General features: G+C 44.2%; 1 protein-coding gene across 5 annotated transcripts in view; it reads left to right on the forward strand.

Moving 5' to 3' along the window:
- Positions 1-13,365, forward strand: part of SOBP (sine oculis binding protein homolog) — a 252,958-nt gene that overhangs the window by 117,626 nt on the left and 121,967 nt on the right. For all 5 annotated transcript variants that reach the window (XM_068231250.1, XM_068231249.1, XM_068231253.1 and 2 more), the window contains one exon: positions 4,342-4,493. In XM_068231250.1, the coding sequence (XP_068087351.1) occupies positions 4,342-4,493 (152 nt within the window). The remainder of the gene's footprint in view (positions 1-4,341; positions 4,494-13,365) is intronic.

The raw sequence follows: 13,365 nt of genomic DNA on the forward strand, positions 1-13,365 counted from the left end.
GACCATCAGGGGGCGCTGTATGACTGATTTTGTGCTGAAACCCCTCCCACAAGAGGCTCTGGTACCGTACGGTACTCTGGGCAAACTGCCACAATGTAACAATGACACACACAGGAAATGGCTGTTTATAGCTGTCTGTTAAAGCCAGAACAGCTACCTAATCTGCCCACAGTAACAATGTCACCATGTAATACATGTCAGAATGTGAATCTGGGAGAGGAAAGATTTTACAATGAGCAAACTCTGACTAAATCATGTATACATAATTATTGTAAAAATTAAGCACCTTTTTATATTAAATTATTTTCACTGGAGTTCCTCTTTAAACACTTATAATTGGTTAGGTGATTCATCAAGTCTTAAAAAACGGGAACAATGTTCTCCAACACTTAACATGTGTATGTACTTTGCCAAACATACAAAAAACTAACAAACACACAATTACTTTCTTTCTCAGCCTGAAAAAGTTAATATTCAGGTATGCAAGTGACAGTTTCTCTCCAACCAAGACCTCGTCAGACTATAGTGTAAGCCCCACTGAGAAGGAATTAAAGCCATAAAACTGAGAACAGGTTCTGAGTGTAGGGGGTACATAAAAAAGGTCATTAGTTCATAGATTTTAGCTCTGGCATATTTCAAGAACTGTGTCATTGTGCAAGAGACAATAAAAAATCACTCATGACTAAACAGATTTTTTGTGAGTAAACAGAAAAATTAAAACTTAAGTAGATTTAAACATAAAATAAAACTGTAACTGTGGGATAGCTCAATTTTAGGTGTAAGAAGATAGATACAATTGTTTATCTCATCAGTTTGTTTTTACCTCGGTATTCTTTAAACACTTCAGTACCAGCACCCTCTGCCCCCTTAAGGACCAGAGGGTGCTGGTACAGTAAACCGCCGCTTCCCGACGAATCGCCGCTCCCGACGGTCACGCCGCTCTGTCCCCGCCGCAGGCTGCTCTCTCTGCCGTCGCAACGACGGCAGAGCGCTGTGCGCTGGTCAGGAGCCGTTTTCATTGGCTCCTGACCCTGTCATTCCATGTAAGCCAATGGGAACGGCTTACAGGAATGACAGGGCCAGTAGCCAATGAAAACGGCTTCTGCCCGGCTCACAGTGCTCTGCCGTCATAGAGGCAGCAGGGCAGCACATTGCGGCGGGGACAGAGCGGCGGGGACGGGCGGAGGTGCGCGGTGAATGGGACGTAGAGTTTACGTCCGATCAGAACCGCAGCGCCACCCGCCCGCCGTAGATTTAAACTGCGTCGGTCCGCAGGTAGTTAAGTATATTGCTGCTAAAAAGGCACTTCAGCTGCCATTTTTCTTTGGTGAGCTATAATTATAGCCTTGATTAGACAAATGCCTTTTCTCTTCCTGTATTGTAGCTTGTACTGTGACTCGCTGTGTGTAACAGTTGCTATAGAAATATGGTCACTCAGCTAGGCTGTAACTGACCAGGAAATAGGGAAAGAAGCAAAAGACAGTGTGGGTACATCAACTTATCAACATTTGAATGTCTGTAGGCAGCAAATGTCCTTTAATATTGGCATGGGATTACCTAATCACACATGCATTGTGCAATAATTCGTCATGTGAACTCACTGCCCATATAATCGTATAGATACAGTATGTTCACACCTCTGCATTGTAACGTTATCCTAACTTGTGTTACGTAGTGAGTTTCTGTATAATATGTGCGAATATGCACACATTGCACAGACATTGACCAGGCTTAGAAATATCATGTATGTTATAACGGCACAGAATCCATTGCAGTACACACACATTATAACACACACGCCATACAACACACACATTGTGCACGAAGCCCAAGAAATGGTTAACAGGAAAACATTATGCTTTAGTAACTGTGAGGTGTTGCTTATATTCTAGTTGGTAGCTTAGACTGCATTTTTCTTTTCTTTGCCAGCAACAGTACAGAAAATATTACTGTCCAGGGCACACTTTTATTCTACAACATTAAACTTTCCATTTAAGACGTAAGCCTGAATGGAGGAGATTTCTAGCGTTAAACTTTGTTGGTCAGTTTTCACTGAAACTGATACAAGTTTTGGGCACTAAGTTTTTCTGAAGTCTTTTGCACTAGGAAAAGTTACAAAATGCAAAGATCATTGAACATGGTAGCAGGGGTGAGCCTGGGGTGCCTGGCACCTGGGTGCAAGATTTTCTCTGGCGCCTATGGGAGTGGTTAAATTAACCGCGCCCAACCACATAACCACACCCATTTCCCCACAAAAGCAATCTTAAAGGCAGCCAGATTTACCCACAAATGCAATCTTAAAGGCAGCCAGATTTCCCCACAAATGCAATCTTAAAGGCAGCCAGATTTCCCCACAAATGCAATCTTAATGGCAGCCAGATTTTCCCACAAAAGCAATTTAAATGGCAGCCAGATTTCCCCACAAAAGCAATTTTAATGGCAGCCAGATTTCCCCACAAAAGCAATTTTAATGGCAACCAGCTTTCCCCACAAAAGCAATTTTAATGGCAGCCAGATTTCCCCACAAAAGCAATCTTAATGGCAGCCAGATTTCCCCACAAATGCAATCAATGGCAGCCAGATTTCCCCACAAATGCAATTAATGTCAGCCAGATTTCCCCACAAATGCAATCAATGGCAGCCAGATTTCCCCACAAATGCAATCAATGTCAGCCAGATTTCCCCACAAATGCAATCAATGGCAGCCAGATTTCCCCACAAATGCAATCAATGGCAGCCAGATTTCCCCACAAATGCAATCTTAATGGCAGCCAGATTTCCCCACAAAAGCAATCTTAATGGCAGCCAAATTTCCCCACAAAAGCAATCTTAATGGCAGCCAGATTTCCCCACAAATGCAATCTTAAAGGCAGCCAGATTTCCCCACAAATGCAATCCTAAAGGCAGCCAGATTTCCCCCCAAATGCAATCTTAATGGCAGCCAGATTTCCCCACAAATGCAATCTTAAAGGCAGCCAGATTTCCCCACAAATGCAATCTTAAAGGCAGCCAGATTTCCCCACAAATGTAATCTTAAAGGCAGCCAGATTTCCCCACAAATGCAATCTTAATGGCAGCCAGATTTCCCCACAAATGCAATCTTAAAGGCAGCCAGATTTCCCCACAAATGCAATCTTAAAGGCAGCCAGATTTCCCCACAAATGCAATCTTAAAGGCAGCCAGATTTCCCCACAAATGCAATCTTAATGGCAGCCATATTTTCCCACAAAAGCAATTTTAATGGCAGCCAGATTTCCCCACAAAAGCAATTTTAATGGCAGCCAGATTTCCCCACAAAAGCAATTTTAATGGCAGCCAGATTTCCCCACAAAAGCAATTTTAATGGCAGCCAGATTTCCCCACAAAAGCAATCTTAATGGCAGCCAGATTTCCCCACAAAAGCAATCTTAATGGCAGCCAGATTTCCCCACAAATGCAATCAATGGCAGCTAGATTTCCCCACAAATGCAATCAATGGCAGCCAGATTTCCCCACAAATGCAATCTTAATGGCAGGCTTTGGCAGCATGCCAGCACAGCAACTCACCTCTGGCTGGGTCTGGGTGGAGGAGGTAGGAAGATATAGGCTGCCAGGCAGGCAGACAGGCAGGCGGCTGCAGCTGACTTTGACCACGGACGGTGGCGCATTAGGAGAAGCGGGCCGGCCGGGCTGCGGGCACTCACTGCGTCTGTGCTGGCGCTGCTAGAGTGAGTCTCTCTAGCTCTGTCCACGCAGGAGGCACGCACGCACGCACCACGGGGCGGGCGGGCGGCCGCGTTAGTCCCACACGCTGAGGCTCCTCCCCCCGTCAACTACGTGAGGTCAGGTGGGCTGCCTGTCTCCCCATTGGGCTGCACCGACGTCTACATGTGACGTCAGGCACAGCCGCCCGCACAGTGTGTCACTCGCAGGGAGTGGAGTGGGGAAATCCTCATCCCGGAGGCGCCGCGGGGAGATAAGATAAGACGGACGGGACCTGCCGGCGCCTGTCGGAGGCCGGCGCCTGGGTGCAATGCACCCGCAGCACCCGCCCAGGCGCGGCCCTGCATGGTAGGTAGGTACTCATTGATGTAATGTGTAATATTATATTGAGTTCTGAAAACTCTTCAGATAAACATTTCCATGTTTGTTTGTTTTTTACATCTCTATGTACAAGTGTTTATCTATATTTATGTATGAAGGCCTATTTTTTTTATTTGTTTTATCAGCATAAATCTTTGATTTGTTGAGCACGTATGTATACCATATATTATTTAGCTTATACAGAAATATGAGCAGCAATTGATAAAAGCGCAAAATGATTATCAGCGAAAACCGGCATTTTGTTTATTTTCTCTATAGAGGAAGACGTGTCAAATGTGCAAATCATGTGTGCTTGGTGCCAGAAGGTGGGGATTAAGCGCTACTCCCTAAGCATGGGCAGTGAGGTGAAAAGCTTCTGCAGTGAGAAGTGCTTTGCAGCTTGCAGAAGAGCATACTTCAAGAGAAATAAGGTAAGGCACAGGACAAACACAAGCATTACTCAACCCCACTTAGGTTCCTTCAGGCCTTGTTGTTGTGGGTTTTTATTTCACTAACTGCAGCTAAGGTTAGATTTTAATGTTAAAACTTCTGTCTAAGTTTTTAGTGACACTTCTAATGTAATTGCTCCATATCTTATCTGCACTAAAACGTTCATAAAACACATTCATACATTAACATTTTAATGGCCTGTCTTGGCCAAGAACAGTTGGGTTCAATCAGTATCCAATCCATATGATGTTAGTACCAAAAAATAAATGTTACAGTGGAAAACTGTATTGCTTGTCTGAGATTTCTGAATTTATTTTCTTCCTGTAGGTATTTTAAAAGGCTTATTTAAAGCAGACCTAAAGATATGTAAGAAAAAAAGAGTGTCGCTAACGTGGGGCTTCTGCCATCTCCCTGCAGCCATCCTGCGCCCACGCCATTTCCAAACAATCCTACGTTCCCCCGCCGCGGCTCACTTTCTCTTCTGGGAGTGGCCGTCCACTGTGCCTGCGCAGTCATGGCCACACGCGTCCTCGTCCACGATCCCGTTGCCAGGAGCATACTGCGCAGGCGCACTGTGCCTGCGTAAGATGCTCCTGGCTACAGGAGCGCGTACAAGGATGTGCATTGCCAGGGCTGTGCAGGCGCTGTGGCTGTCGACTTGTAAGTCGGCGGTGAAGAAATGGAGCCGTGGCGAAGCACCGGAGGATCGTTTAGAAACGGCGTGGGCACAGGACGGCTGAAGGGAGCTGGCAGTAGCCAAGTAAGTTAAACTTTTTTTTTTTTACATATCTTCAGGTCCACTTGAAGGCTGGGAGCACACTTGTCTGTGTGAAAACCATGAGTTTTTTGCAATGTGCGTTTGCATTTTTTTTATTTGTGTTTTGCATTTTTGCATGCGTCTATGGTTAGGATTTGCATTTACATTTTTCATGTGGTTGTATTTAGAGTTATTTAAAATTTAAATACTCTGTCTTTTTTGATGGGGAAAAATACATTATCATATCTTTTTTGTAAAAAAACGCCTGCAAAGCGCGTGTAGTTTTTACCCCATAAGAAAGCATTGTATGTGGATCAAATGCGATTCACATACAGTATGCGGGAAGATCCAACACGTTGGTGTGATTTTCAAATGGTACATTGCAAATCACAGAGAACTTACGCTCACTATTTGTAACTGCAGTTTGCATTGTGGGTGCCCTGGTACACGGTATGTTATAAGGCTCCTCCTGCGTCCAAATTTTCCCCTATAGCTGAAATTACAGTATTTTTCAGACTATAAGAGGCACCTAGGTTTAGAGAGCAAAAATAAAGGGGGGGGGGGGGGGGGGAAATATACTAAACCTGGTGCGTCTTTGGGGTCAGGGGGGGGGTAGACCTTTTCTACCCAAGCTGTCTCTAAGCTACTCTATCTAAGCTTCACTGCTCAGCTACACTAAGCCCTGCTGTCCCCCCACCTACACTACACTGCACTTCACTACGCTACACTAAGCCCTGCTGTCCCCCCACCTACACTGCACTGCACTACGCTACACTAAACCATGCTGCCCCCAGCTACACTGCACTGCACTACACTACACTAAACCATTCTGCCCCCAGCTACATTACACTTCACTGTACTACAATAACCTTTGCTGTAACCCCTCAGCTACATTACGCTTCACTACAGTACACTACACTAATCCCTGCTGACAGTGGCATCTGGCAAAGGGATAGCGGATGGCCTAAAGTGTTGGCAAAGCCCTGTGCTGTGACGGCCTCGTGGGTTGTTACACATGTGACGGAGGACTTGTGGGGCACATTCGGACTATAAGACGTCCTGATATTGCCCGATGCCCAGTATTTTTCATGTTGACATGACACACACATCTGCGGGTTTGTGGTGGGAGGTCTTATAAGGTTAGGCATTGGTTGGGGAAGGTTGTTTATAATTAGGTATCGTTTATAATTAGGTATCGCTGGGGGGTGTCAATATAGGTTAGGCATTGGAAGGGGGGTGGTTAGGGTTAGTCATCAGTGGGGGGGGGGGGGTGGTTAGGTTTAGGCATTGGAGTGGGCATAGTTAGGGTTAGGTATCAGTAGAGGGAGGCTCTGTGTGAGAATTGGGTTAGGTTTAGCTTCAGTAAATTATTGGTAATATCTAACGATATGTGACTATTGATATTAGCACTGCAGAATAGTTGAATATCAGTAAATGTATTTTTGCATGTATGCATGCATGTACACATACTTAAAACATTGTATAAGTATCTTCTCTATTTTTGACTGAGAATAAATGTTAACTTAAAATGTATGTAGTCTACATATGTTTAGCAGAATCTGTTTAGCAGAACTGTCGAAAGTCTATCTTTCAAATATGTGCATGCAATTCTGAAAAGCAGGCTGGCCTATTTATGCTATGAACAATTATCCTGACACATACCTGCAGCCTTTCAGTGCCTTAATTAATTTAAAGCTTTCCAGTTAAATTGACTTTATGTCTAGCTCGTTTCTAATCAGAGAACAAAGTTGCATTAATTCTACAGCAACATGTTCACTTGCATTCATTATTGTCATTTAAGATCATTAAAAGCTTGTTATTTGCAGGAATAATATTTATCTTCACACCAAGCTATCCTGTATTTATGAACTTAGCTGTTTTTCATATTTGATTTTTTTTTATATAACTATCTTCTGTACTTAGACATTAGAATATATAATACACATATTTATGAAATGTATTGAAAATAACATAAAATAAAATTGCTTTTTTTTTTTTACAATGTTCATTTATAAATGATTTAGTCAGTGTTTGCCCATTGTAAAATCTTTCCCCCAATTTAAATTCTAAAATTTAGCTGGATAGCTGGACTCCCAGAATGCTCTGGGTTGGGGGGAAAATTCTGCATAGATAATCAGCCTAGGCTGAGCATCACTGGAAGGACAGGACTACATTCAATGTACAGCAATATATAGGAGGTGTTTCTGATGCTCAAATCAGGAAAATTACCGTAAAAGTGGGTACACTAAAAATAACTACTACCCTGAAAATAAGCCCTAGCGGAAGTTAAAGAGTAGGAAGGGCCAACCAGCATATCTTCAAATCCAGGAACAGCACAGTACAAGGGAACAGGAAATGTTCTGCTGAGAGACACTTCCTTATAGAAATATAAGACATCCCCTGAAAATAAGTCCTAGCACATCTTTTGGCGCAAACTCTAATGTAAGACTGTAACGATTGTGGAACTTTCTCCGTGATCAGCGCACAACGCGTGCGCTGACACGGCGGAAATCCTCCACAAGCGTATATTTGCAGGCACCCAGCAAAAGGTGCTACGCACCTGTAGAGGGAAATTCCTGTCGGCAGATGGCACTGGGGAGTGCAGAGGAACCAATCCTCTGTACCTCCACAAGTGCCAGACAGGAATTGTACGAAGCGCAGAACGCAATCGCAAGAGAGGCGATTGCGAATGAGATTGAGCAAAGGGACAGGTTGTGTGTGTGCGCCAATCCAGCCGCCACCCCGCGACCGCGCACACACAACAGCAGATATGAAATAGGAACGCAATCGCGAGAGGTGCGATCACCAGACATGACACAAGGCAGATCAGAATAGAATACGAGGGTAGCAAAGGCACAGCAAATAATACAATAAGGAGATACGGAAAATAACAAACGCTAGCTAACCGCGAACACCGCACTCATTCGCAACAGTGCACGCGGTTATGCGCGGTCTCCACGTGATAAGCACAATAGAGACAAGCACACCTAACTAACCATCGACAGACAAACATGAAACAGAGGACGCGAGCGCTTGCTTAACGGTTACCTCACCGAGCCTCCAGCAAGCGTAGCAGACAAGACAGACACACGAAAACAGGGACAAGCGAGAGATAGGATCCACAGCACTAGCGAAAAGTAGCTAGCGCGATCCCAGAAGACAGAACAGAAGGATCCCCAGCACTAGCGAAAAGTAGCTAGCGCGATCCCAGGAGACAGAACAGAAGAGATAGCTGGTAGCAACCGCTGCACCAGCTATACTCCAAGAACAGAGATCAGAACCATTTCCTGTCGACCACCTTTGGGACAGGACAATGGCAACAGGCAAGACAAGACAGAACAGGCAATACAGATAATACAACCTGACTGGGCTAGAAGGGGAGCCTAAAGCAACCCCCAGGAATTAACTATACTAGATAGCAATGGCTGACACTCCAGCAGTGTCCATCAGGAACAGACCATGGAAAGGAAATGACCAGCAAAGCCTTCTGGGAAACATAAAGCTCTTATAGTGCCAGTCATCAAAGAAGGCAGGTAGGGGATTTGCATAACGAATGTATGCAAATTCCCCAGCAAGAGAACAGACCAGAAACTTGCAATGGAAAGACAGGTCTCTGTTCCAGAGACCTGCAGCCCACAGACTAGAGGAATGGACAAACAGCTGTCTGCCTGTGCAGCCATCTGAGCGGATCATCACAAAGACACTCTCTTATTTTGGGGGAAAAACGGGGGTATATATCACTACAGTGTCTCTTTAAGGTGTTGAAGTATATAACTTTAGAGATATGTAGTGATGATAATACAGCGTCCACATATCTGTTCAGGATTTAAGAACGTCATTACCTAAGTACATAAATATTGTTAATAAATACAAACATACATATATATGTATACATACTGTATGTATATAAATATTTCACATTGGTGTATATGTATATGGTAAAATATGTCCTCACACATATTTACACAATTACACAATTGCTAAGCTTTGAGTTTTCTGCGCAGGTACCACCATCTTGGAATGGTGACAGGTGATAACAGTGTAGTGACCTATATCAATCACTGTTCTAACCTTGTGAGATATAGCCATAATCACTTCTGATTAGTATTTAGATCAGCCGTGTTTTCTTGTTAGACAGGCAGCACAATTTCATACAGCAGCACTTGGGTGGAGAGAAGAGGAATAATGAACGATACGGGTATCCCGGGAGAGCAAATACAGGCATTTTTATTAATGTCACATTTCAAAGAATCCAACTGCAGGGATTTCACTGGAATTTTACATGAAGGATTGTGTAAAGGTGCCCATACATCAGGCAAGAGGCAGCCGTTCGACCATACCATTTGCTGATTATAATCGAATTGGATGAAAATTGCTGCTGACCAGAGCATGCACAATTGACGATGCAACCAATTCAGGAACGAAATTGGTCACATGTATTGATTAGACATGCTGCAAGATGGGGCGTGCAACATTGGGATGAGCGACGGAACCCCTGACGCTGTCCCCCTAGTGTAAAGTGTGCCCCACAGTGCCCGTGCATTAATACTTTACCCGCTACCTTTATTCTTTATTGTTGGTGGCCGCAGTTGGCTCCGTCTCCACACTCTTCCTCACATACATTAACCCCAGATGGTTGCCAGTGTAATGTGGGTGCATGTGTTATCTCACACGCGCACCCACGTTACGCTGACAACCACGTGGGGCATGTGTGTGTGTGTGTGAGGAAGAGGACGGAGCCAGCGGCGGACACCAACAGGCGATGAGGCGGTGGCGCTAGTCCGATTCCGGCAAAATTTCATGTTGAAATCAATTGGGGATCGGCCTGCGGTCTATGGGCAGGCAACAGATCTCTCTCCGATCAGATTCCATCAGAGAGAGATCTGTCTCATGGTCGATTCTCCCCTCTTCACCAGATATATATATATGGCCACCTTAACACTTATGGCAACCTAGCACACCCCTTATTAGGTTTCTAATTTATCTTAGTTCAGAAAAACCCACTTGATTTACACTTTTTGTACAATCCAGATAAAATTAGTAAAGGAAGAGCCAAGTGTCAACTCAAGTTATGTAAATTCAGGGAAATTGTACAAATGTGAAACGCAGTTAGGAATACAATGGGGTTGATTCACTAACAAAAACAGCGAGAGTAAACTAGCGCTATTTAACCGTGCGCACCTTAATGCACGCTACACGCACTATTGGCAGCATAGTGTGCAGTATTACCTTTTGTCAAAGGAGCGCTCACTATGCAATGCATAGCGAGCGCTTAGCCAATAGCGGGCGCTCCATTCATCCCGCCCTGGACCCTTTTGGGTCCAGTAACGTTAAAGGAAGTGATCCCTGCACTGTGATTGGCCCAATAGGTTGCCTATCATGAGAGGAAAGCCTCTGGATCCTATTGAGGCTGCTTTCACACTGCTAATTGGTGTTAGCGTTGAGGTGCGTTGCGCCCATCGCACTGCCAAAAACAAGCCTTCAGCCTTGTACTGAAATTGGTCGCATTGTTGGTTGGGCATGCACTTGGCGGCAGCATTTTTCATCCAATTCGATTATAATAATCAAATTGGATGGTCGATCAGCCGCCAAGTCACCTGATGTATGGCCACCTTTACTGTACTGCCCTTGGCAGGGGGCTGGATCTAAATGAAGGCCATATAGTAGACAATAAATCTTCAGTGTCAGGGAGTACAGCATACAGTAGAAAGTCCTCTGTAAAGTGACCACTTTTTAAAGCAAAAAAAGTGTGTATGAAAAGTGAGAGTACTATCCACAACGCCACTGTACTGCCCATCATTAAGAAGATTTTTTTGTAAAAAGAAAAAGGATCGCAAATATTCATTATTGATGACTGTAATCAGAGTAGATTATTGCCAATCTATAGTCATTGACTTCTGACATATCATGTTATGAACAGTAATAAGATAATCTTGTTTTATTGCCATAAAAAAACTATAATCACCAATCATGCAGTTTGTGACCTGGTCTATTTATAGTATTGCGGACCTATTTTTACTGGTGACACTTTGCTTTGAGTGTTTTTTTGTAGTCTTTACCGAATCTGTGCCATAAACTACTATTGTATTATCTTACTTTTATTTTTAGATGGTTCAACATGGAAACTGTTTTGGTTACCCATTCCCTTGATTATTTTAAGACAACAGTGCTGGAACAAATGTATACAATACCTGCCTGATGCAGAATGCAGCTGTTTATTTATATCTCGGTTATACCACTAGGCTCCTTCTCATTTTTCAAATACGGGTGAAATCACATCTCCTGCTAATGCATGTTCTAGTCTGTGAGGCCCAACAACAATTTAGGATCAGGTTGCAAGTATATCTACAACTGCTGCTGTCTGGATGTTGTGGTCATTTTAGTTGGGAAAATTATCATTCTACTTTAGAGGTAACTTTATCTTAAATAAAAGGAGTTTTTAGAAGTGGTATAGATTGCCATAAGTATGTGTATATAGATATTCTTAAAACTAATTTAAATTAAATTGTATTTCTCAGCACATAATATCTCTATCATTATACAGGACATTAACATTTTAAAGAGATAAAAAGGCCAAAATTATGATTAGACTGTAGGAGGATAACGCTGCTGTATCATTAATGCTGGCCGTATTCCATTTGGCCAACTTCTGTCCGATAGCATTTGTAGTTGTATTAATGGGGCTCCTGTTAAAAAGCCATCAGTCATTTTCAGTTTCCATTTGTCCAGGAAGACTTAAGCTTTCTGGAGGAGTGAAAATATAATGTATTGTATTAATACTAGGATTCTTACAACCTGGCCATGGTGTTTAGTACTGTTACTGTATCATGGCCAACAGGGCTGCAGGCACTGTAGAACAAGTGAAAGAACTTCTACCTCGGTTTACTGCTGCATTTTTACTCTAACTGCTTAACCACTTCTAGAACCATGACATGAAAATAAGTCTCTTCACTCTCCTCCCTACAAGATCTCAGATAACACTGTTTATTTATCTCTGACTTGATAACATCACTGCAGAGTTGAAAAAGGAATTACAGCAAACCACTCTCCTCCTCCCAGGGAATTCAATGGCAAAGTTAATTAGTAAACAAGTTTAAAATACACATTCCAGGAGCAGACAGTAGCAGATTGTATACATTACTTAATTGTTACATCTAATACATGATCAAAACAAATGAACTATTTAAACAGGAGGGATAGACAAATATAATGTGTGGGCTCAACCACTTGCCGACCGCCCACAGCTAATGGGCGGTGGCAAGGGCTGGGCCCAAATGACCGCAATACGCCCATCGGCGGCGGCAGGCGTGGTTATGCGGCGATCGTGTCATGTGTGACGCGATCAGCCGCCAGCGACAGGCTCCGCCCCCTTGCGCAGTATCCCGCCGGCCGTTTGGAAGCACCGGCGGGTTACTAGCTGCTCGTTCGCCGCATGTACAATGTATAATACACTTTGTAATGTATACAAAGTGTATTATACAGGCTGCCTCCTGCCCTGGTGGTCCCAGTGATTGAGGGACCACCAGGGCAGACTGCAGCCACGCAGGTAAGCACCCAAGCACACTGATCTGCCCCCCCTGCCCTCTGATCGCCCACAGCACCCCTCAGACCCCCACCCCTCAGACCCTTGTTTGCACCCAATCACCCCCCTAATCACCCATTAATCCCTCCCTGTCACTATCTGTCAATGCTATCTTTATGATTAGGTCCTAAACTGCTCCCTGGGGGCTCCTGATCACCCCCCCCCCCACACACACACTCTTAGATCCTCCCCAGACCCCCTCCCTCGTGTACTGTATACATCTATCCTCCCCTATCAATCACCTGTCAATCACCCGTCAATCACCACCTGTCACTGCCACCTATCAGATCAGACCCTAACCTGCCTCTTACGGGCATCTGATCACCCACCCACACCATCAGGTCACCCGCAGACCCACCCTCAGATCACCTCCAAAGTGCATTGTTTACATCTGTTCTGCCATCTAATCACCCACTGATCACCCATCAATCACCACCTGTCACTGCTACCCATCAGATCAGACCCCTATCTGCCCCTAGGGCACCCAATCACCCGCCCACACCCTCAGAACGAC

Source organism: Hyperolius riggenbachi, chromosome 4 (genome assembly GCF_040937935.1).
Source record: "Hyperolius riggenbachi isolate aHypRig1 chromosome 4, aHypRig1.pri, whole genome shotgun sequence".
In the NCBI taxonomy this organism is placed as follows: domain Eukaryota; kingdom Metazoa; phylum Chordata; class Amphibia; order Anura; family Hyperoliidae; genus Hyperolius; species Hyperolius riggenbachi.